Source organism: Typopeltis vanoorti, chromosome 13, assembly GCF_054136105.1.
Source record: "Typopeltis vanoorti isolate ZY-2024b chromosome 13, IOZ_Tvanoo_1.0, whole genome shotgun sequence".
In the NCBI taxonomy this organism is placed as follows: Eukaryota; Metazoa; Arthropoda; class Arachnida; order Uropygi; family Thelyphonidae; genus Typopeltis; species Typopeltis vanoorti.
This window is the reverse complement of record NC_143561.1, coordinates 50,305,959-50,332,858: the sequence shown is the minus strand read 5'-3', so window position 1 is coordinate 50,332,858 and position 26,900 is coordinate 50,305,959. Positions and strand designations below refer to the sequence as shown.

The following is a 26,900-nucleotide window of genomic DNA, read 5'->3' as shown; positions in this document are numbered from 1 at the left end:
TTTACTGCATAAAGATATCGAAGTAATTGCCTTGAACTGCCAATTTTTTATGGGTAATTATGCTGTAAAAACAATTCAGGTATCAGTGTAAATAAAGCTCATATTAAGCTCTATTATAATATATGTCTGGGGGTGCTTAAGGGTCAAAGCTGTATAACTGAGAGGAGACCTCCACATAGCCTTTAAAGGAATGCGGAGAACCGACCAGGGCTTCTGACCTAATGTCCAATCCTCACCTTCTCGTGGTGCACCCTGTTGGGTATCTGCTTTGATACTGAACAAACGAGGATGGGCTGGCAATTTGGGATTTAGCCAACCAAATTGTATTCTTATTGGTTAAACCAAAATAAAAATGATGGTACAACATGACAAAATTTCATGCCGGCTGGGGCGTCGCCCAGTTAAACAAGGCCCCCCGTTGTTTTCGCCAGGGAACCAGGGCGAACAGCGAAAAGTCAGTTACTGGAACAAATCTGAAAACAAACCCCAACTCAACATCACCAGGGTTAAAGATCGGTACTATCAACGTAAGGAGCCTGAATGGCAAAGAAATGGAGCTAGCTGAGGAATTAGATAAGTACCAGATCGATATAATAGGGGTGATTGAAACAAAAAAGACCAAAACAGGTGAGATCTTTCTGAGCAATAAATACAAAATGTTATATTCAGGCAATGACAATCAAGGAAAAGGAGTAGCCATAGTATTCAACACAAAATACGAGGCTAATCTTTTTGAATGGCAGTCAGTCTCAAGTAGAGTAATGTGGGCAAATATGAGAATGGGGAACTGGACAATGAGACTTATTTGTGCCTATGGTCCCACAGAAGGTTCTACTAAGGTAGAAGTGGAGGAATTTTTTGAGGCTTTAGAAAAAGCAACTGACACAATGAAAAAGGAAAAGTTGGTCCTTGTTGGGGATCTAAATAGCAGAGTAGGAAATGATTGTGAGACATACAAAAATATTTTGGGAAAATTTGGAGAAAAGAGCAAAGCTAATAATAATGGCAAATATCTGTTGGATTTCTGCTCAGGACATGGACTGGTTATTACTAACACCATGTTCCGACATAAAAATGTGCACAAATTCACATGGAGAGAAGAGGCTAGGAATAAGAAAAGTCTCATTGACTATGTTATTGTTGATAGTGATGTTTTCTCCCTGGTGCAGGACACCAGAGTGTACAGAGGATTTGAAATTGGAAGTGATCACTATTTAGTCTTGAGCAGGATAAAATTGAATTTCATATTGAAAAGAATAACATGTAAGAAAGTTTTAAAGCGAATAAAAGTTGAGCAGCTCTCAGATGTGAACTGTAGACTAAAATACAGAAATATTATTGAAAAGAAAATGAAAGAGTTTGAGAACAGGAATCAAACCTTGGAGATTCAGTGGCAAACTCTGAAGGAAACATTGATTGATTCTGCCAGAGAGGCATGTGGTGAGGTTGTGTGCAAAGATAAAAAAATCAGAACTCCCTGGTGGACACAGGAAGTTAAAGAGGCAGTGAAGGAAAAGAAGAAAGCATATCAAAAGTTCCTGGCAAATAAGTCAGCTTTTACTCTTACAGAATACAGAGACATATGTAAGAAAGCTAAACAGTGTGTGAAACTAGCTAAACAAAAGTCATGGGAGGACTTTGGCAAGAATATAGAAAATAAATATCAAGAAGGTGGCAAAATATTCTGGAGGTTGTTGAAGAAGCTTAGGAATGGAGGAAAGAGTGCTGTAAAAGGAATTAGAGATGATAAAGGTGAAATGAAAACAGGAGAAAAAGATATCCTTGAAGTATGGAGTAATTACTTTGAAAAACTGCTAAATGAAACAAGCAGTGATGACAGCACAGTGATAAAAAACACTGACCAGGCATGCAGTCAGGAATACATATCCATACTTGAAGTAGAAAAAGCCATCAAAGGCTTGAAATGCGGAAAGGCAGCAGGAGTAGATGATATTCGACCAGAAATGCTGAAGTATGGTGGTATAAGAGTCTTACAGTGGCTGCACTGCATAGTTCAGAAAGCATGGACAGAGGGACGAATTCCCGATGATTGGAGTAGAGTTCTCATAGTACCCATATATAAAAAGGGAAATAAAACTGAATGTGAGAATTACAGAGGTATTTCCCTACTGAGTGTTCCTGGCAAGATCTATGCAAGTATACTTGAGAAACGGTTGAGAAGAATTGTGGAAGAAAAGCTTGGTGAAGAACAAGCTGGATTCAGGCCAAATAGAGGCCGTCAGGATCAGATCTTCACTTTACGACAAATAGTCGAGAAAGCATGGGAATATAACAAAGATCTGTATTTAAGTTTTGTCGATTTGGAAAAGGCATATGACAAGGTGCCAAGAGAGAAGCTATTCAATACGCTGCAGTTATATGGTGTCAATGGGGCATTATATCAAGCAATACTTAGTCTTTATTTGAGTTGTGAGTCAGCAGTTAGAATTGAAGGAAGTACAGGAAGATGGTTTAATGTTAAATCTGGTGTGAGACAAGGATGTACATTATCCCCTCTGTTATTCATTATCTATATGGATCACATTATGAAGGAATGTGGTATTAAACCTGATATCAAAATTGGAGATGTTAATGTCAGCTCTTTGCTTTATGCGGATGATGTTATACTTCTAAATAAATCCGCTACAAGTCTGCAAGATTCTCTGACTAAATTGAATAGCTGTTGTAATAGATATGGTATGAAGGTCAGCAATAAAAAGACAAAGACAATGAAAATAGGCAGAATCATTGAAAATGTCAACTGTGTTGTGAATGGAGAACCTGTGGAACAAGTAAAACATTTCAGCTACTTAGGCACAATTTTTACTGAAGATGGTAAACTAAATATAGATATAGACAACAGAATCAGCAAAGCTGGTATCGTGGGAAGTCAATTGAATAAATTCATATGGAATAAGAAAGAAATTAGTCGGAACACTAAATTAGCTGTATACAAGACTGTGTTCAAACCAATTTTAACTTATGGATCTGAGAGCTGGGTCAGAAGTAAAACACTTGACCAAAGACTAGAGACCGCAGATATGAGAGTCCTGAGAAAGATTAGAGGCGTGAACAGATGGCATCAATGGCAATATCATATTAAAAATGAGGATATTAGGAAAGAACTTGGCATTGTCAGCATCCAGGAATGCGTTAGCAGAGCTAATCTCAGGTGGTATGGTCACTTAAATTAGCAAAACAAGTGTTCTCTGCCAGGTTGGCCGGAAAACGACCCAGAGGAAGACCAAGATATAGGTGGATTGATACGGTACAAAGTGCCTTAGACGATAGAAATATAAGATCTGATAATGTTGGAGTCTTGACAAGTAACAGACTGATTTGGAGGAAAATTGTAGATAGGAAGTTAGTAATGATGTAATTTTTTCATGTAGTACTGTCATATCCTGTACACCCCTTGAGGGTACATGGCAGGAATTTGATGATGATGATGATGAAGAACATATGATTTGAGAACTTCGTACATCTCATTCATCCTTTTGAGAGCAGGGTACAGAGACAACCATCGTGTTTTAGAGTGCCCTAACACTGTCTTCTACTCTGCATTTAAAAAGTCACAAAAACCTTTGAGTGTATGCACTCTAACAGTGTAGATATAAAAATGCTGATATAATTTTTCAATGACAGCTTGAACATCCATGGGCAATATATCAGCTGCATATTGCATAGCATTATTTATGATATGGGATGAACAACCAATGCATATCAATGTGCAATTCAATTTTGATTTAAATTTATGAAAAACATTGTTCTTTCCTTTTCTGGAACTTCCACCAAAATTTGTATTAGTATTGTCTGCTGACAAGGCAACAACTTTCTTTTCATTATTCCACTTTGTCACTAGTTGCCATACATATTCTGTAAGTTGGTCTGCAGTTTCACACAGTAAATCTAAAAACTCTAGAAAACCATAGTTTTGATGGCCTCTTCTGGTATGAAGTATCGAACTAGAACTGGAACTATTTTCAAAGCACTGTGGTTAGAACTGTCTATCATTATTGACACATAATTAGCTTTCACAAGTTCGTTTCTGAAAACAGCAATTGCATAATGTGCTAATACACTCACGATTATAGTTTGAGTCTTCTTTTGATCGCAAGTGAACTTTTTCTCATATAGTTTCCGGATTATTTTCAACGTGCAGTCCATCGAACTAAACTCTGGTTGTGCATGCATACATGATATGCAAATATAGCTACATCAGCTGCAAGATTTCTTTCCATTTCACCCATTGTTTTTTTAGAAAAATAATCTGACACTTTACTACTTACACTTGCATTTTATGCTAATTTGTGTCTCTTCGTAGCGATGTGCTGCGTGATGTCTGACCGACCGTCGTGTTGTATGCTGAATATTGCATTACATTGTGTACATTTCACTTTCTCGTCGACTTTGCCATCACAATTACATGGTATAATAAAAGGATATTCAGTCCTTAGCTTTTCTGTGAGAACACACTTTCTCTTCGGCATTTTAAAGGCATATAAAATAAAACTATGCTTCATAACAGATCTGTGTCATATCAAATAAGCCATGCTTAGTTATTACAACGTCTGCTAGTTGCACTATTCTCGCAAAATGTCAGTATTGTCAATTGATAAGACAATTTTATGATCAATAACTAATATCGATTTCTTGGCAATTACATGTTTTATGTTTAAGAATGGGAATATTAAACACAAATTACGCGACAATTCTGCGTCCCGAAGAGTTTTATCAGGACGTCAGGACACAAACTCGTAATAAGGGACAATCCCGTAAAATACGACCCTACCAGTAGCCAATCAGAGATAGCTGGCCCAAGGCTATCACTAATTAAGTGGCATGTGCAGCGAAGAGACTGCGCGATAAGTTCTGCCATCTTGTGGTCCCTAACACAATATTTTTAATGTCTGAAATAGTGTGAGTTCTATGGTCGATTTTCTTGAGTTTACAGGACGAAAAACACAGGAGCTATTAAATATATATTTCTCCATTTACTTATATAAACTATTCAGTTTATGTGAAAGGCTGCTGGAGTAGATGATATTCAACCAGAAATGCTTAATTATGGAAGTATAAAAATTTTGCAGTAGCTGCACTATAATTCAGAGACCTGGTCAGAAGGTTGAATTCCCGATGATTGGAATAGAGCTCTAATAGTTTTCATCCATAAAAAAGGGAATAAAGCTTGACATGTAGAAATTACAGAAGAAATTCAATATTAAGTGTTCCAAATGAGATTTGTGCAAGCATATTTGAAAACGGGTTGAGAAAGATTGTGGAAGAGAAACTTTGAGAAAAACAAGCTGGGTCAGGTCAGCCGTGACAACAATGTCAAGATCAGATTTTCACTTGAAGACATAATTGAGAAATCATGAGAATATGACAAGGAACTGTACTTCAGTCTTGTAGATCTGAAAAAGGCATACAACAAGATGCACAGAGAAAAGCATTTCAAAACACTACAATTATATGGGATAAATGAATCATTATACATGTCTATATTTAAATTGTGAGTCAGCAGTTAGAATTGAAGGAAATACAGGAAGATAGTTTTGACAAAATCAGGTATAAGACAGGATTCACATTATCTCCTCTCTTATTCATCATCTATGTGAATCACATGGGAGAAAGTGGTGTTAAACCTGATATTTAGAATTGGAGATATCAAACTTAGTTGTTTTTTGGTTTTGTTTCCCTGTATGCAGATGATGATGTACTCTTAAACACATCCAGTGCAAGTCTACAGCATTCTCTAACTAAATTGAATAACATCTGTAACAAATTTGGCATGCAAATCAATAAAGAGACCAAAACTATGAAAATAAGTAGAAACATAAAAAACTTCAGCTGATTCTGATTGGAGAGCCTAATAGACCATGTAAAATATTTCAACTATTTAGGCACAGTTTTTAGTGAAGATGGCAAATTAAATTTGGAAATAGACAACAACAGACTAAGCTGAGCTGGTATGCTTCGAGCCAGTTGAATAAATTTATATGGAACAAGAGAGATTAGCCAAGACACTGCTCAAACCAATTTTAAATTGTAGATCTGAGAGTTGAGTTAGAAATAAACCATTTGATGAAAGATTAGAAACCACAGATATGAGAGTTCTAAGAAAGATTAGGGGAGTGAACAGATGGCATCAATGGCGGAATCATATGAAAAATGAAGACATTATGAAGGAACACATTCAAGTATGTATGAGCAGCTAATCTAAGGTGGTATAGACACACTTTAACAGAATGGGAAATCAAAAGTTTAGAAAATTGGTGTTTGATGCCAAAATGGCAGGAAAAAGACCCAAAGGAAGACCAAGGACTAGATGGAGTGATTCAGTCAGTAGTGCTTTAAAAAGAATGAAATGTTATAAGCAGTATTATATGTAGCTGACAAGTAATAGACTAATTTAAGGAAAATTGTTAATAGGGGATTATTAATAATATAAACTTATTCATAGTAGCCTGTACACCCCTTGAGGGTACATATCAGAAAATTGATGATGATAATGATCATGAATTAATCAGTTTTGTTACTAAAAACTTTACTCTTAATATTCATTGCACATATTGCCGAAGGATTGGAACACATTCCAGTTAAATGTTTGCACATGTGCAATTGAACAATTCCATACTTTTGCAATGGGGTCATCAGATGCAAACTATGCAATCTTCTCTATGCTCTTCAAGTTAAACTTCATGCACTTTCATTTATAGAGATTCTGTACCTGTACTAAATTTTGGCCAGATAATGATCTGAATCAACAAATTTCCCTTTGATTTTGCATCATATTTGATGGCAAATCTTTTATCTCAGCATGATCATTCTGATTAAATGTAGTACCATCTGAGGACATCAAAATTCTTTTATGAATGCCTTTATGAGGAAAAGATGCAGAATATAATAAGTTTAGTTTAATCCTTTATCCAAGTGTGAGCAAACAAAGTTTGCGCCTGAAAGTATCTTCAGGACTGGGGAAAGGTAGTGCAACACCAGGCAGCTCGTTGCAAAGGTGGAGAAAGCTCTCAATATTTGTTTGCACACACTTGGATAAAGGATTAAACTAAACTTATTATAGTCTAACCACGTGAAAAATAAACTCTCAACATCTTTCTCTGAATCCGAAGTAATTTAATAATAAGGTTGCACACCCTTTGGCAACTCCTATAGGTTAGGATGACCTCTCATTGCTTCTGCCTTTGTATCTCCACTGCTGGGCCTGTCTCCCACTGACGAGACCTCAATAAAGGTCGAAACCGGTATGGGTAGTGGCCCTTGCCTTAATGCATAGCATTACAAATATCCGCAAGGAGATGTGCTTTGCATTATGGGAGATACTGAGATAGGAGTAATGAGAGCTTTCTCCACCTTTGCAACGAGTTGCCTGGTGTTGCACTACCTTTCCCCAGTTCTGAAGATACTTTCAGGCGCAAACTTTGTTTGCTCACACTTGGATAAAGGATTAAACTAAACTTATTATAGTCTAACCAAGTGAAAAATAAACTCTCAACATCTTTCTCCGAATCCGGAGTAATTTAATAATAAGGTTGCACACCCTTTGGCAACTCCTATAGGTTAGGATGACCTCTCATTGCTTCTGCCTTTGTATCTCCACTGCTGGGCCTGGCTCCCACTGACGAGACCTCACTAAAGGTCGAAACCAGTATGGATAGTGGCCCTTGCCTTAATGCATAGCATTACACATATCTGCAAGGAGATGTGCTTTGCATTATGGGAGATACTGAGATAGGAGTAATGAGAGCTTTCTCCACCTTTGCAACGAGTTGCCTGGTGTTGCACTACCTTTCCCCAGTCCTGAAGATACTTTCAGGTGCAAACTTTGTTTGCTCACACTTGAATAAAGGATTAAACTAAACTTATTATAGTCTAACCAAGTGAAAAATAAACTCTCAACAAAAGATGCAGAAGATATAACCATATACAGAGTCCATCAAAAAATGTATACACACTTTAACAGATTTCATCTATGGACTGTTTTCGAAGTTGAATCGAATTATGGTAGCAGTGTGTAGTATGATGTTCTCTCAAAAGATGTCATTACTCACATGAATACTAGCATCAACATGTGACCAGTAGGATGATCAAACAAAATGGGCTAGGCATGATTGTCATTCGAGGAACGCAAGACCATTGTAAAGTAGTATTTTAAATTTGCGAATGTTGCTGAAGTTCAACAACAATGGAGGCATGAGTTTGCAACACATCCTCCAATATGCCTGACAATTGCACATGTTCGTGATAAGTTTGAGACCCATGATACCTTGTGTGAATCCCACTGGACACTTTGGCCAACATTGCCCAACCAATAGTTCGCCGTAATAATAAGTGTCTGGACGCTAATGGTAACCACTTTGAGCACCTCGTGTAATTATAGAAGTCAAAGGTAACTTGTATTCATCCCTTGATGTCTGTATAAATTTAGTATTACAATTTTTATACAGGTTTTTCTTTTGCTGAGGTGTGTATACATTTTTTTGATGGACTCTTTATTTACTTTCTAAAAAAATTGTGAATTTTCTTCCATTATCATTAGAATGGGCATACAGGCTATTTTCCACTTCTTCCTTTATTCATATCTTCCAATTTTTTCATTGAAATCTCTAGCAAACATTTTTTATATCATTGGGTTAGGAGATCCCTTTTTTCCAATATTGTCCTTTTCTGATAAGGTATGGTCATCTATAATCCATAAATAAAGTCTTTTGATTTTTTTTTTAATGCACATAATCGTTCATTCACGAGTTTAAATTCTAAAACATTTCTCTTTAATGTCTCTTTCTACTATGAATGCTATTCCAAATTCATCGCTCCCTGATTGAAAAAAATTGTGAATTTTCTAAAATTTTTTATTCCTGCTTCATTCCATCTTGTTTGTTGTACTGCCACTAATTTCAGTTTAAGTCAATGAATTTCTGATATGATTGCTTTAAGTGCTCCTATCTTATATAATGTTCTTGTGTTCCACATTCCAGAATCATTATCCAATATCTGCTTCCTCAAGTTGTACACATTAGGTTTGTTCAGTTGGAGGCTTTTTCTTTCCACATGTTCCTTAACAAGTAGTAGTGGGAATGAGCTGTCAATCCATTGCCCATCCCCCAACCTGGAGGGCCAGATTTCTATATTTATATACCCTAGAAATAGGGTGGTCCAGCTATATATATATATATATATATATATAAGCAGGCATTGAGTTTGGATAGTCTACAGCCCCTTATTCAGTATATTCAGAGTAGTCCATAACTGAGAACAAGTTTCAAGTCAACAAGTCATAGGTTTCTCCATTTGTCACCCAAAGGGATATGCTTGATAGGTCATAGCCCCCCCCCATTCATTATTTATCTGATGCTTTTTTTTTTTTGATAACACCCATTTGGTATCAGTTATTCATTGATCAAATTGAGAAATATAGTTTAATAAATAAATAGTGCATTATTCTTTTATAATCGAGATATGATAGGCATGGTACATTCACATCAGTAAGTGGCATGCCCTCCAACAAGTCATAGCAGATTCATTAGGACCAAAAAAATAGTTTTCTATAATATCATTTAAGTTATTAAAGGGATTTTATTGCTTGGGTGGGCCTGGAATGGATTGCCAGAGGTGGTTGCAGGTGCTTTATCAGTGAATGAGTTTAAGGAGAGGTATTGTGTGTATAATGGATCTCTCACAATGAGTCTTCTGACTCCATGGAGATGCATATATAATAATAATAATAATAGTGGAAGTCTTGTGATAAATTTCCTTTCAAATTACATGGCAGCTTATTGGGTTTCGAATAGGAATTTGTAGTCTGTTATAATGAGCAAGTTCACCATAGTGGTGTTTGCTATAGCAAGAGTTTGATAAACAAAATTTTAAAGTTGACAACATAGGATCACATATTTGACAAACCTAACCTAACCTAGAGCTGAAGAGTTATTTTTAATTAAGTAACACTTAGGTCTCAGTGCTATTACTAATTAAACTTTAGCTTTCTAGATATAGTTGTATTAATTTGAAAATTTGCTTGGTCTTATTTAAAACCTAAAGAAAAGTAAAAAAATTTCAAAATCCACATAGCTTACCCATAAGTGGAGATATAAAGTATGCCATCATAATATACACAAGACATCATTTCACATTTTTCGTTATTGTACCATGTATCACCCATTTCGTGTGCCGTCCAGTCATCCTCAATGCATCTACCTGAAATGTGTTACCATATTGATTTCAGATTTGTTAATGATGTAAAGCAGAATAATTTTGATTAGGAAATATACTGTACACAAATTAAATCACATTATTAATGTAATTTAGTGCTAGCTTGTTATACCAGAATTCATTTGTCATGATCATCTTTTAGGTCCCATTCTAGTGCATTGTTCTTTTAAATATAATATAGAATGAGAGAACCATAATATAAGAAAAATTCCACTATCTATATTATTAAACAATATCTTAAACATTTAGAATAATTATTTTGAATGTTGATTATTAGCATTCATTTCAACAAGCTCTATTATCCATGAGTGGGTTATGTTACATGGGAAATAAAATTTTGGCATAACTAGGAGGTGGTATATCAAATGCCAATACAAAACTGTGGTTATGGTATGTTTATATAAACATGTACAACAGTTGTTTCATTTATTATTTTATTTTATGTGACACCTCCATGCAGTGCCGTAACTAGCTTTTCATGGGCTCAGTGCAAGATTTTATTTTTGGTCTCCCTTTTTTTGAAAAAAAAAAATATAAAAAACAAATACGATAGAAATAGAAATTTTGTTTATCATTATTATAATATGTTTATGAATCGGGTCCCATGGCAGCAAAATTTAAAATTTGAAAAAATGAAAATATATAATACTGTTTCTTTTGTTGATATTCCATTTCAGCCCCCCTTTGTCCTGAGCCCATTGCTTGCATACCCATTGCACCTGCCTAGTCACATCACTGCCTTCATGTATTCTGTGGGCTGCATAAAGTTGTCTCATAGAGGACACTACACAGCCATACATAATCAGTCATCTACCACCCACTAATTATATTTTTGCCTTTTAATTGTAATCACATGTGGTCTCTGACTTTTCCTGTATGGTTTAATGTGGTGCTTCCTAAATTGTGAGATGTAACTCCCTTCAGGAGGTAGTACAGACAGAGTCCAGGTGAGGTGTGAAGAACGTTTACGTTCTTACAATAAATTCAATCTCATCGAATTACAGAGCAAATCTTTGCTAAAGCAAAATCAATAAAATCTTGATGAATTCTAGTGTTTCCAAATGGCTGCATGTCCAGTTTTGGCAAGTAATGCTCTTTTAACCTTAATCCCATTTGCTATAACCTATCTATCTGAATCTGGATTTTCAGCAGTCAGTGTATAGTATACACAAAGTTTATAAATCAGTTGGATTCCAGACGTATTTGCCTAGTACTGTCAAAGACTTCCTTGATTTTCTTTCCTAACTGATCAAAATCAGGAACATCCATCTCATTAAAGTGGTTATGAAGAATTATATAATTATTATATAATTGTTTAGGATAAATAATTATTTTTGGTTCATTTGAATTTTTTTTTTTATATCTTTATTAAAAAAAATTCATTGTATTGTTTGCATTGTTCTTTTGTATTCATTTTAGTGTTTGGATTTTTAAGGGAAGTGTGTACATTGAGATAACACTAAAGCGAAGTGTGATGGCAAAAAGTTTGAGAACCACTGATTTAATGTTTTTTTTTTTTTTTAATGTGATTCCCACCCACGAAGGGTTGCAAACCTATAGTATATTAGTACCATGGGTCAGATATCTTTTTTGTTTCTATTTTTATTAATTTTTGTGATTTTTTTTACCTTGTCCAGAAACCCTCCTCTAGAGATCAAACATGAAACTTTTTCAAGCAACTTCAGGCATCCAATAAGCAGGGTGGTGGTCTCACAATGAATAATGAAATTCTACCATCTAAAGACAATCACATACATCCATGTCTTCAATAGGATTTGAGCTCGCAGCCTGTTGGTTGCATATACTCTATCCACTCAACCAACCAGGCTGGCTAAATATTTACCATAGCAATATTGTTGTGGTTAATGTTTTGCCATCTATGTGTGTTTTAAAATGCATGCATTTATAATAATCATATGAAATTATTATAATTTTAAATGTAAAAAAAAAAATCCAAACCCACTGTGTTCATGGTCCCTGAAGGAATTATGTAGAATTCTTTTAGCTCTAACATTTGAAAATCTGTTGGTAGCCCTCACTACTCACCAAAAGCTGAGTTTGGGTCTATTGGTGATTTTTTATGATTTCAAAAAGAGAGAGCATAGCAGACAGGTTCTGCCACTTTGTAATCCTAAATGCTAACATGTATTATTGCTTGAAATATTGTGAGTTCTACAGTTCAGTTTTCCTAAGTTGCAAAAGTCAAAACTCTGGATGTTTATAGCTGAAGAAAATCCTAGAAAAAAGTTTTCTACTTGGTGACTAAAACCAAACTTATTAAGTTGTCTTTCTTCTACTGTTGCAGTCTTGTGGAAATGTCTCCTCTTTCTATAATAGAAACAGGAGATATTTCTGCAAGACTGCACAGACTCGTTATTGTGTATCAGCACAATATAAATTATACATTTTAAAGTGTATAATTTATATTGTTCTAATATAGTTTGGTAAAAAGATTACGTAAATGCTATCATATATGCTATAAATGGATATTATGACAGTCCTATCTACAAAGAGTTAAGACTATCTGATGTTAGTACAGCTGGTGTGGTAATTAGGTAATCTGGAATCTGTTCTGAAGAGATCAAATGTGGTGCTACTTTTTTCAAACCACTGCAGACCAGTAGTAGTGGTGGGAGTGATCATATGGTCTTGATCTGGGAAGTGGCTAAATGTGTAGAATTTTCAGTAAAGGGGGGGGGGGGAATATATGCAGAATTATAAGGCTGGTATGAAAAGCTTAGGAGATTGCTTGGATCAGTGATTGCTGGACGTTTGCGAAAGCTTTTGACAGGATACCACATAGAATTCTAATCAATAAATTGCAGCACATGGGGATAGATATAAAGTCGGTGAAGCAAATAAGAGGGTGGTTGATGGAGGGATATCAGAGTAGTTTATTCAGAAGTGTCCAGTAGAAGGCCTGTAACTAGTGGCTTGGCACAGGCTCTGTTCTTGGACCACTACTACTTAATTTGTACATTAACGATATAGGAAAGGATCTGAGAACTCTTCAGTTGTTTGCCAATGATGCAAAATTGGGTAGTAATAGTTAATACAGATGATGTTAAAATTTTGCAGAATTTTGCATTTGATAGACTGGTAGTCTGAGTAAAGGAGAATAGGTGTCAGTTTAATGTGTCAAAGTATAAGATTATGCATTTTGGAGTGAAAAGATTACCAGCTGTGTACTACATTGATGAAACTGTACTCCAGGAAAATAATGAAGCCAGGGATTTGGAGATGTTAGTAGATATGGAATTAAAATTTAGAGGGCATATTGCAAAAGTGGCTAAAGCAGCTCATTGAATTAGTTACTGAAGAATACCCTGATGAGCAGAGATAAGATTATTATACCCTTTTTATTATTATTTATCTTTATTTATTCATACTAGTTCCAAAACTAGGACGAATCTTCAACTATTATTCAAAGAAATGTTTGCTTTTATCTAAAATTATATTTCTGAATGCATTCAGATAATTTTCTAACACATTTCAAAATGAATCATTCATTTTCAAGAAGAAATAAAAATGATATATAATCTATAATAATATATAAAAAATAAATCAGCTAACACCTTTTATTCCCTTATAGGGAGGAGGCAACAAAGCCTTTTAACTCTCTCTAGCTTTTGGAGATTAAGTAGACAGTTCAATCTCCACCAGTAGTCAGCGATAGCTGGCCCATGACTTACTAATTATAAGTGGTAACTGATGAAAAGACGGGAAAAAAACAAGTGCTGCCAACTCTTGGTATCTAACCCTAACAGAATATGCTAGTCTGAAATCATGGGTCCTACTGTCGAATTTTTTTAGTTTATGGGACAAAAAAGCTTCCATGAGAAAAACCTGCTTGCCTGTGCCAGAGATCGACTAACTCAGGAACTGGTCGAAGATAGACTTAGAAAAAGTTCCTCTAGTGCTAGACTTGAACTTAAGTCTATCTTCGGGCAGCCTAGTGCAGAGGATGCAAACGTAACTTCCACTGAGTTAATATTTATGTCTTAACACGAATTAAGGGGAAAAAAAGAAATTTTAATTTTGAAATGTATGTGACTATAGGTTATGAGGAAGCTTTTGATATAATATCTAGGAAAATTATTATTGTTATCAACATTTGACCTCCATGGAGTCAGAGACTCATCGTGGGAGGTACTCACTATTGCATACAATGCTCATCCAATCGCATCTTAAACTGATTCAATGTGTCCACAACACACTCAGGCAATGCATTCCACTCACCAACCACCCTCCATGCAAAGAACCTGCTTCTCACTCCTTTGCTCACACCCTCCTTATACAGTTTCCAGCAATGGCCTCTTGTCCTACTCCCATTTTATGAAAAATCTTTTCCATGTCTGTCCGATAACAACCCCTGACCAGCTTATGTCTCAATCATATCCCCTCCTATTCATGAGGCTCCACAACTTTGAAAAAGTTATGGTGCATAATGAAAAAAGAAAAACAAAAATTATCCATTATATTTATTCAGTATATGATATAATTTTTATATAAAATTGCAATTAGGTAATAAAATAACAGAAAATTAATCAAGGTGTAGCTTGTCTCCATTTCTATTATCTGATCTGATCCTGTAGCTTCCTATCTTTGAGAGGGTTGCAGATGATTACTACGGAGATAATGACGCAAAGTGGTTTCCCGTTGCCTTCCTTGCAACGGGAAATATTTTTATGACTGTAGCCTGTGTGTTCGCGGGTCCAGTTTGCCTGCTTGCAGGATGAAAAACCCCAGATAAACTGGCAGAAAAAACCATGCTGTCCACACCCAAGACCGGCTCACTTGGCTATGGCTGAGGAAGATCCTTAAGCTCCTCACGTCGTCGACGGGAATCGAACCTAGGACACTCCTTTCCCAGGCATATGGTTGCGAAGCTCAAAGCCACTCGGCTAACCGCGCAGACCCTTTCTATTATATACTGTATATAAAAAAAAGTTGTAAAATACTGATGGAGATGATCAGATTGTATAATAACATGATGTAGATGACCTTCAAAATATCAGTTTATGAATTAAATAGAATAAACCAACAATACAGTCTAAAGATTTCACAAAAGGAAAAAAAAAATCATTTAAATGTAGATGTCATATTAGATCAAAAATAGTCAGACAAGATAAAATAATAGAACGGGTGAAGTGATACCATTTAATAATAATAACCTGCTAATGCCTTTTATTTCCCCATAGGAAGTAAGTGAGGCCACTCTTTAGCGCTATCTAACTTTATTGGAGACTGAAGATCAGTCAATCTCCACCCTAAGCCAATCAGGGATAGCTTGCCCAAACTATCAATGTCAATGATATTAAACGGCATCCGGTGAAGAGAACATGGCAGAATCCTGACCATGTCTCGCGTTCCCTGATCCTAAAAGATGATGATATAGATTAAAAAAATAAATACATTTCAAAAATTATGCAGAACGATTAAAAGAATAACGAATATAAAAAGTAGTAATAAAATAAAAGCAAGGAAAAAAAACAACTTTATTTGACCAGAAATCCGATTTTATAAAGGAAAGTCTGTTCTTTGCGGTTTGCAACAGACAAATGCCTAATCCTTGATTAGAAGAAAATTTGTAGTATTGGAAATTTGCAAAACAGTTTACTAGAACTATGGGACTATCTTTGGAAGGGAATAGAATAGGAGTGGTGAAGAAGTGTGAATATATATATATTACATGAATCATTTCACAAGAGAAAAAAATGTAGAAATTACAAGAAATTCATGTAATATAATTACATGAATATATATATTGTGAATGCTAAGAATGTGAATCAGTTTAAGGTTCAGTATGAATGATATGTTGCACCGGAGAAGAAGATGATTCCGTGATAAGTATGTGGACTTTTGTATAACTCTTACATAATGTATATTGTATAATATTAATTGTTAATTATAAAAACCTCTCTCTCGATGAGTATTTGACTCCAGGAGAATTAATGTAATAATAATAATTTTTAAAACAGTTACTAATGATAGTATAAAAGTGTTCGCTCTTAATAGGGGGAGCTGAATGTTGTTGTTGTTTTTTTATTTTGTATTACGTTTGTTTGCTATAAGTAATTTTGGTGATATTTTTGTTGTTGGTGTTTCTAATTAAGTTTTATTTAACTTGGAGTATTTTTTTTTTTTAAAGTACAGTATAAAGGAATGATGTAATGGATAAATCAAGTGATACTGACAGTGATTTATTTTGCGCATTTTCTCGTCATACATTCAGACCCCTCAGAAAATGGAAGATAACCACAGTTAAAGTGAGTATTCAGGTATGTGAAAACAATGCTTGTTACGCGAATAGAACGGACCATAGTGCATGCGAAGAGCACGATAGCTGCAAGTTGTTTTGTGCGTTTTCTCATGAACCTCTTACTCATAGTAAATCATTTGCTATGACTCCAGAAAACGGAAATGTGTCATATCAGTCCTAAATAATATTGGTAAAGCTAATTTTGGGAATAAAACGTAACAGTTGGCAGTGTAATTTCTTTACTGGTGCAGCTATTCCTAACACTGAAATTAAAATTGAAAACTATGGAAAATGCGAAAGAAATTCTGATAAACTACAAAAACAAGACATCTTGAGATGGATGAGTCTATTATTCGTGCGTACGTTGCTCCCGTATCCATGCACTAAATCAGGCAAGCACTAGAACTGTTAATTATTGCATGTAATAAAAAACGATAACTGTTTGTATGTTGAATTTTAAGAATTTGCTAGCATATATGAATCTAAGAAAAATAATCAAGTAATACAGTAGTATTTGTATAAATTAAGGTTGTTGTGGATATCAGTTTTATATTACTATCACATTGCCAGAGGTGGTTGTGAATACTTCATCTGTACAGGGCCACGCCAACCCGAGGGTGCAAGGGGTGCACCGCACCCGGGCGACAACATTGATAGCGTGGCATTTTATGTAGCTAATATCTAATTTGGATTATACAACAGTATTAGGGGCGGCCGATAAAAGTTTGCACCCAGGTGACAAATACCCTTGGCGTGCCACTGCATCTGTGAATGAGTTTAAGGAGAAGTATGACAGGCATTGTGTGAATAACGGTTAGTATGTCAATGTGGCACCTTATATAATAATAAAAAAACGCCAGAAAAATAGCTTTTCTTTATAACGATTGGCTTATCTACTATTTAAAAAGAAAAACTAATAAAAGTAACATTCACATTATATTTAATTAGTGTGGAAAGAAAATAATTCCATGATTTAAATAACTAACATTGTTCTTGAATATAACACTTAATGGATAGTTTATTTTTCAACTGAATAAAAGAAACTGTCCTGCATGACTTAATATTATTTTAAGTATGAAATACACTATCATGCTGTATCTCGTACATCAGTTTCTTAACCTTTAATTTAATTAATTAATTTATGCGACACTTGACCACACGAAGAAAGACATGAGTTCAAATCTAGTCGCCGACTAGAGGAACTTTTTCTGAGCCTTTTTTTCGACTGGTTCCCGAGTTTGTCGATCTGTGACTCGAACACTCTGGTTCTTCGTCCTGTAAAGTCAAGAAAATCGACCATTCGAACTCGCACTATTTTCAGATATTGAAAATATATTGTGTTAGGGACCACGAGTCGACGGCACTTGTTAGTCGTCTGTTCACTGTGTGCCAGCTATCTTCACTTGGTCCAGCTATCTCTGATTGGTTACTTGGAGGTTGAACTGCCCACTCAGTCTCCAAAAGTTAGATAAGGCTAAAACGGCCTCGCCTACTCCCCATATGGGAATAAAAGGCGTTAGCTGATTTATATATATATATATACACGAGGGGAGTCTGGAAAGTTGTGATAAATACCTAGAACAAAAATTAATTAATTTTATGTCTTCTTATATATCCTAAAAGAAAAAGAACAAATTATTACAATTTGATGAAACATGGAGGTTAAAGGGTTTTAAGATATGTTCTGTCTTTTGGTTATATCAGTTGTTTTAATATAATTTTTGTTCTAGGTGTTTATCAAAAATTTCCAGACTCCCTCCCCCCCCGTATATTATATACACTCTGAACCACCTTATAAACTTCATTTAAATTTCTTTTCTATCTCCTGTTGAGTAAATTCATCAGATTACAACTAGTCAATCGATTCTCATTACTATCAGTGAACGCTTTTGATGATATCCAGTGTTATCGGCCTTGCCAATGATATAATTATATATAATATAATTGTAACAGTATTATTATTTTTAACAAGTGAAGCTCCTTGTCTTCTGGAAATGGAACTTGCATCCATAGTGTTAGGTCATTTGAAGAAAGACCATTGTAGGCCCGATCTAGTCGCCGACTACAGGAACTTTTTTTAAGCCTTTCTTTGGCCTCTTTTTGAGTTAGTCAACCTCTGAGACGAGAAAGTAGAGCTTTTCTCCTCGAAATTCGGGTTTTTAACCTTACATTTATGAAATCAACCATAGAACTCTCACTATTTTAGACAGACAGTAATATGAGTGCTAGTGTTTGTATGACTCTCTCTCTCTCTCCCTCCCTCCCCTCTAAAAAGCCTTGATTCACTTGATAGCGTAGCTCACTATGAGTTAAGGCTTGAAGAATGAACTGGCTACCCACCTGTCCTAAGAGAGTTAGTTAGAACCAAAGGAGCTCTGCCTACTCTCTTTCGGTAATAAAAGACAATAGAGGGTTTATTTTATTTTACAGTCTGTTGAATTACTTATCAGTATGTTATCAATCCATTAGACATATGAAGAGCCAAAGGCTTCACCTTAGACATGAGTTGCCTCAGCTTGCACTACCTTAAGGGTGAGTTGCTGCAGTATCCAGGTATTTGCTTACGCTTGGAATCGCCGAACTTTATATAGTTTCTACTATATTCGGCATGAAACTCTTTGAGTTTCTTATTCGGCTAAGAAACGATATGGGATATATATCTCTTAACTTAAACATGTTATCAATCCATTTAAGATAAACTTCTTACTAAATCTTGTATATTTACATATGTTCACATTAAACTCTCAATTAAACTCCCACTTTCCTGGTTATTATTTTAAGATCATCTCGCAAAGAAATTATCTTAAAATAAGATCATTTAATAAAATAAGAAAATAAGAGGTTACACAAACTGATATTTGAAGCTAAATCATTTATTAATACAAAAAAACGAACATAGCACGTAACCCGATGTAATTGGATTCTTCCCACCTGCCTCTTTGAAGATACCCTCTCCCTCTAAAATAAAGGTCAGTCAATCAATTTCCTGTCCCTCCCAGTATAATTTTCAATGTCTGTTGTATTATCAAATGAAGAGCTTCTGTAATGCTGTCAAAATGTTTGTTGGAAATAGAAATAACTAATTTATTTTCAAAGGCACTACCAGTTTCGTCTTTCTAAAATACTTCATGTGGTGCATAATACATAGAAGGAAAAAGCGATACATAAAAAAATAATAAATAAATAAACATTATTTTGGTACATCACCAAAGTTCACACATGAGACACAGTTCACAAAGTGCTCACATTAGAATGGACCAGCTGCGTTGTTCTCGTGCACGAGGAGGTGGTCTCGAGACCGCCATAACTGAATAGCAGAGGGGTAACAATCAGAAAGGCTGTGGCTGATATATACTTTAAATCAAAATCAAATCATTTAGGATATCAATAATTTCCTCTCTTCCATCACTCATTAGGTGGGAAAGCCTGCCTCTCAAACAATATTTCCTCTTCTGACTGATAAGCATTCACGTAGGTACTCGTAAAATACGTATTAAATTCTTCTGCAGTCCCAGTTGAAGCATTCAAGATTTTTCAGAACAGATGGTTATGCGTAAATTCGCCTCTGTTATTCTTGCTCCTTTTACATATCTATAAAAGCGTTTCGGATTAATCTTAGCATTCCTAGCTAGCTCAGATTTAAATTTTGCTAAACAAAATGTTAGTTAATTTCTTTTATACTTTATAACTGAAATTATCTATCAGTTATAAAGAATGACAAATATCTATATCTGTCATTATACTCTTTCCATATTTTTTTTAAGTATGTTTTCGAGAACATGATTATTCAACCAGCTGACTCCTCTGTGGTGAACGAATAGCTTTGTGCACAGTTAGCAAAGCTATGTGTCTGTGCGTCTTTTCCGCAGATCACTCGGCCGACAAACACATGCCATTATTTGCTTCGTCGTGATCCTAAATTTTATATGCAAATTAAGTAATAAGGAGAATAAAATATAGATTGCGAACTGGCAACCAGTGTGCAAAAGCTCAACGAAACAACAGTTTTATGTGGAAAAATCACAAAGCTGAAAACAGTGACGATCAATGTTAGTTCCATCGATACATCTCATGACACAGTAACGGCAACTTCCACGATCGACACTGACATTTACCATTATTATTACTGTTATTAAGTGACACCTAAAAGGAGTCCAAGAACTCATCACGGAAGGGTCCTCTACTCTATTCCACTGTACATACATCTCACCGTCTCTTCCCCCCCCCTCCCCCCTCCTTAATCCTCCAACTACTACACATAACTCACCGTTAATTACTTTGAATAAATACGTATCTCATCATTATTATGAAGCAAGCATTATGAACTAGAATTTAGTACTAGGTTATGGAACTATGCTATATACAGGGTGTTCGGGATAAATTTGACATATTTATAATTAATTATATTTTTCTGTAAGTTACATGTATTAACACACACTTCTCTTCATTTAAAAGTTTGGACCCTTCTTCATTCATATACAAGATGTCAGAAAGGATGGATAGCTGGAACCCACCTGAATCATGGAAGAGAATAACTTGTATCATGATGATTCGTGCCCGCCATCAAAATAAGGATATTACGACTGCTGCCCAATGCTCCCTGAATACAGTAAAAACAATCAGGCATGAACTAGAGACTTGCAATGGTGACTACGAGGATGTAGCAAGAAGAAAGATCCCTAGCAGACGATCTGATTGCGTTCGTACAGCAGAATTCCTCGCAAATCTGCAGGAACAGGTGTTGAAGAACCCTGGCATTGGAATTCGGGCTTTGTTCGTGGAGTTGCTAACTGTAGTCAAGCCCTGGATAACAAGGGTAGCCAATGGTAGGCCGTATGTATGGCAGCAGGATTCGGCCCCTTGCCACACCTCTGGGAAAAGTCAAAAATGGTTGTCTGAAAATTTCTACGACTTCACCAGTCCAAATGTTTGGCCTCCAAACTCCCCAGACCTTAACCCCATGGATTATTTTGTATGGGGCGCAGTTGAAAAAGACACCAATCGCACTTCCAGTAATACAAAAGCCCAGTTAATGGATAAAATTAAAACAGTTTTTGCGGCCCTTCCCAGGGAGACTGTAGCATCAGCTTGTTCGAGGTTCCGAAGCAGAATTGAAGCTGTGATCGATGCTAATGGTGGTTATTTTGAGTAAATCTTGTTGATAGTATTGTAATTAACTCTGCCTGTAATGTTTTTTTGTCAATTCATTAAATTTAATAGATACAAAGAAGATTTTCTTTTTCCTTACGAAACTGTCAAATTTATCCCGAACACCCTGTGTGTATATATATATATATATATAATGTAAATCCCACTAATGAAAGATCGTAAACATGTAATATGCCATGGGTGGGTTAACCCATCCATGGTTAGATAATCTGACACGCTGTTCTAGAGAGAAACGTGGAAGTTCCATGTTTAGTCTCTTGAACAGCGTCTACCACCCAAAAGCATTCACAAACCTCAACGGCCGCAATCTGCTGAATGTATTCTCACTCATCGTTTTATCACATGCTGTATTTAGGAAACTGAATAGCGTTCATCAAAGCAGCCTCTTGTGCCTGCTAGAAGAGTGTGATGTTTATTAAAACATATAAATCGTAATAATGTGTTAACCTGATAAAAAATGATAGTCAAGATGATGTATTAAAAAAATCGTCTTCTCTGCTTAGAAAAAAAGAAAAAGATCTAATGAGTTACTCCCGTCTGACACGGAAGTAGCTTTTCAGGCAAAACTAAAGATTCAAGTTAGCCAGTTGCAGACAGCTTGCAAAACAGCGTGTAGACACGTAATTGTTAACACGAGCGGACTACTAGCACACGATTGATTAAACTTAATATAAAAACTATAAGTGTTGCTAATCACTTTTATTTTTTCAAATTTTGATGCGCACTTCCTTCTTATTTTATATGAAATCCATAATTCTAGTATCCACACCGATTTTTTGTACCCACGGCTTTGTAAATGAGAGGATAGGGAAGTTGTATTTGATTAAATTCAATATTGCGCATCGAATTTACATTTTTTATAGAGAACGTACGGAAAACTAATCTTCGCGCTGTGGAAGAGTTCGCATTAGAAGACTGCAATACTCAAACGAATTTGCCCTACAAAACTGTTTTTATTTATGTACTGCATAATTTGTGCAGCAATTTCCCAGAGCAACGTATATTCAGCAGTGTCATAGTTGCAGATGATGAAATTCTTTCAGCATATTTTTATTTATTTTATTTTATTTTATTTTTGAAAATGCGTGTAGATGTTTAGGAATACCTAGAGTACAGCATTCTGGTGTTATGGAAATCTAATAATCTTTCTCGGGTAGTTATTTTGTAGAACTGGAAGTTAATTTCCTTCATCAAAATATTGGCCAAGTAGTTACCCCCATGCTTTCATCAATATCACTGAATTAATTATAAGTCAAGCTAAATCAATTAATGACCATCAGCTCCTGATGGGAACTAACACACACTGATCACATGTTTGTTTAGATTTATGAACGTTGTCCTGCTGAGGCATCGTGATTTTTGGACTTCTGAGCAATTTGCATAAATAATTCTTCTTTAAGAAAACCGTCAAGAACTTAATACCAGAATAGTCGCACCACAGTCCCTTTCAATAGAAAGAGAAGTGAGATTTCAGAACTGAAATTGTCTTGAACTTTTAGCAAAAATGCTGAAAAAATATGAGAAAAAAAAAAAACATGAAAATTTTCGAAAGCTACAAAGTAGTTTTTCGATATACACTACTGTATGTTCACAAGATAATTCGGACACCTAGTTGTGGTAAAAAAAAAAAGCATTTTAATTACATTTTTAGTACTGAATGAGACCACATTTGGCCTGAATGGCAGCAACTACCCTTCGGGGCATGCTTTCAACCAAATTCTGGTATGTCGCGGCAAGAATATTCTTCTCTTCCTCGCGCAAAGTTACCCCCAGTGCTGATGACGGCCGCTGTGGTCTGGAGTGAAATCGGTGTTCTAATTCGCCCCAAAGATGTTCGATGGGAATCTGAGCCGGCCATTCCAACACTTTAACGTTGTTTTGTGGAAACCAGTCTCAGATAAGCAGTGCAGTGTGGCATGGAGCATTGTCGTGCTGAAGCATGGAATTGTCCAGGTAGCCATCAGATCATGGTTTTGGGCACGCCCACCAATGGACCAATTCCCCATCCAACCGAAACACCTCCATACCATTACCGAGCCTCCCCCAAACTTGACAGTTGGAATGATGCAGTCCTGCCTGAACTCTTCCCCGGGTAATCTCCAGATCCAAACACTACCATCAGAGTGAAACATTTGGAACGTGATTCGTCGCTCCACAGAACCTTTTTTCCAATCGTCTACGGTTGAACGGTGTGAAAGTCACGTTCAAATGTCGTTTGGCATTGAGGAGATGATGTATTATTGGCTTGCAGTCAACCTAGATTTTGTAGGTTGACTGCGAGGTCCGCCGCTGATGACGTGCAGGATGCTCAAACATTCCCAGACAGAGCATGTCGATCTCCATCAATAAGTGTCGGTGGCCTCCCAGTGCGTTTTCTTGCTGTGGTAGCACCATCGACTTTCCATCTACGAATAACATAAGGAGCAGTGGATTTCGGTATACTGAGACGGATAGCAACACAGACAGAAAGACCACTGATGCGACACCCAACTACCATACCACGTTGGAAGTCTGTCAGTTCATCTGAACGTGGTATCTTGACATCGAGTACAGTGCAAAACATGCAGCACATCCCACCTTTTATTGCCAGACTTAAGCAGACATTCCCTGAATATTTGCATGTGGTAGAATCGGAAATTTACATGGAACGTAAGGTGTCCAAATACTTTTGTCAACATAGTGTATATGGTACGCAGTTTCTCTCTCTCTCTCTCTCTCTCTTTATGAGAATCATTAAATGCTTCCTGAAACGTTAAAATTATACAAGAAGCGATTTTATTGCCGCTTTTTTGCCTAGACATGAATAATACTCGATGTACATTAACTCGATATTTTCTTGAGGTAACTAGGCTATATTGATTTTAATGGAGTCCGAGACATCGAAATCAGGTATTTAATCAGAGAACTGGTTATTCTTAGATCAGCAGAACAGAAACAATAATCACATCATGGGAAAAGAGGCGTAGAAATCACGAAGGTCATCTCAGTTGGCACCGTTGTAGTGCCAAAAGGATACAAGACTGAGATTGAGGAGAGGGACGCTCTTTGGAAAAGAGAAACATGAACAAGGTTATGGTCAGAATTGCCAAGAAGAGAGCTAACATCAGAGACATCTTTTAAGGATCTGTGAAGTTAGGTAAGGTGAGTCACTCTTCATTACTGACATTATGGAAGAAATGAGATAATCTCCAAGGAAGATTATCTGACTTCTTAACGATGTGACATCGATCGAGAATATGCGCTTGTCACGTATTGTCACATTGTTTCACCGAAAACAGTAAAATTCACTTTTTTTTAATGTGAATCCCACTCATTGTACTTTTATTACTATTGTAAGCATCTTGCTCGTCGAGACGAAACACAATACTTTTTCACGTCATGAAATTCATCTGTCTTCTAAAGACTCACCAACATCCATTTCTTCAATAGGATTCGAATATACAGGCTATTGGCTGGATCGGAGAGACTACTCGCTCAGTCAACCAGGCCGCCAAACTCGCACTTACATGAGTGTTTCATAAATTTCGAAATATGTCCTATATTTCTTTGTACTTAGAAGACATATGACTTGGTAACAACCTGCTTCGTATAGCTCCGTCTATATGCAAACATTTATGTTAAATATGATGATGATGAGCAGCCTATTCTTCCCCACTGCAGTGTGAAGGCCTCTCCCATTGAGGGAGGTTTGGGGATCTACTACTTCCATGGTGACCCAATCCATATTGAGAAAGTGTATCTATACTTGGGTGAATGAATGTATGAAGGTTGAAGACAATCACAAACATCGATGCCTAGGCGGGATTCGAACCCGCAGCCTCTTGGCTGGAGATACGCTAACCATTCGACCAACCAGGCCGGCCTTATGTTAAATATAGCTTTACAGTAAATTTTGCCTCCATAAGGCAGGACTGGTTGGCCGAGTGGTTTACGATAGTGCTTTGCTGTCACAGCATTGCTAGTAAACTTCATATGAACTTTTCGTATCTCCGAAGTGCTTTCATTTTTTTTTTAATATTCTAAATCGATACAGAGTATTTTAATTACTTTATCAAACGTAGATTAAGTTATTTCTCCAAACAGCCTTGAGTTGGAGTCTTGTTATTGAATTGGCGTCAGCACCAATAGCTTTTTTTTTTTTTCTGGCTAAAGACAGTCTTAAAGTAGTTTACACTTATGGATACTTCAGCTGCTAAAATATCAGTGGTTTTTGAAAACTGATCTCTAAGAAATCTCTCTCTTTTTTTTTTTTGCTTGTGTTTGTTGCTGTTTCTCTCAAAACTAACGGACACGTTTATTGAGAGGGGAGGGGGAGAGAAGAGAGAGAGAGAGAGAGAGAGAGAGGAAGCGACTGCCCTACTAAATATCTGCAATGATCTGTCTGTTGCAGACCCTAAAGACATCCGATATTTTCACGTTCCTGTGCCGTAGCATAATCATTTCCCAAAGTTACGAAAAACTTTCGAACTAACAAACTTTTTACCATGTAGTTATATATAGACATATACTTCTGAATGTTAAATAAGCATGACGTTGAAGGATAAGTAATCGATATGCACAGAGAAAGCCTCGAGCGACGTGTGCATTACATTGCCAGTTACATTTCTCTTTAGCATCAATCGAAACTTATGCTATCCGTGTTATTTTGACAACAAGCACCAAAGTGATTTTAGTACTGTCACTTAGGGAGACCAACAAACTTGTTTCGGAAAGAGTATTTATAACACCGTTCTTGTGAAAATTATGCCAAATATTTCTAGAAATAACACAGCTAAAGAAAAAAAATCTTCTGTAGTTAGTTCGGTGTTTTTTGAGACTGCGAAGCCCTACTTAAAAAATATTCTTTTTATCGGAACTCTATGAAAATTTTCCTAAAAATTATCGGAAAGGAATTTGTTGGCCCAAATAATGAACTTAAAAATAAATAAACTTCACTATCAGCATTAATTTCAAATGTTTAATTACACGACATAGCCCTGATCTTTCTGTACTTAATTTTTTACATTGTATTTTGTAATTTAATTTCATTTTGATTTTTAAGAAAACTTGTTTTTGTTATAACCAGTATTTCTATGTTTTTGAGATTTACCACTTTCGAATTGGGCAGCATTAAAAATGAATACAAAACAATAATACCAAATAATTTTCACAATTATATTAAGTATTTTAACATTTCTTATTCCTCACCATCACTACAAACGCGTGTTATTTCTTATTTTATGACCTGTATAGTTTGTTC

At 35.9% G+C, this 26,900-nt stretch overlaps 1 protein-coding gene across 1 annotated transcript in view; it reads right to left on the bottom strand.

Annotated features, from left to right (window-relative positions):
• LOC150100141 (toxin-like protein 14) overlaps nucleotides 1-26,900 on the bottom strand; it is a 36,465-nt gene that overhangs the window by 1,697 nt on the left and 7,868 nt on the right. The window contains exon 2 of the mRNA XM_090403018.1: nucleotides 10,095-10,215. Coding sequence (XP_090259144.1) covers nucleotides 10,095-10,215 — 121 coding nt within the window. The remainder of the gene's footprint in view (nucleotides 1-10,094; nucleotides 10,216-26,900) is intronic.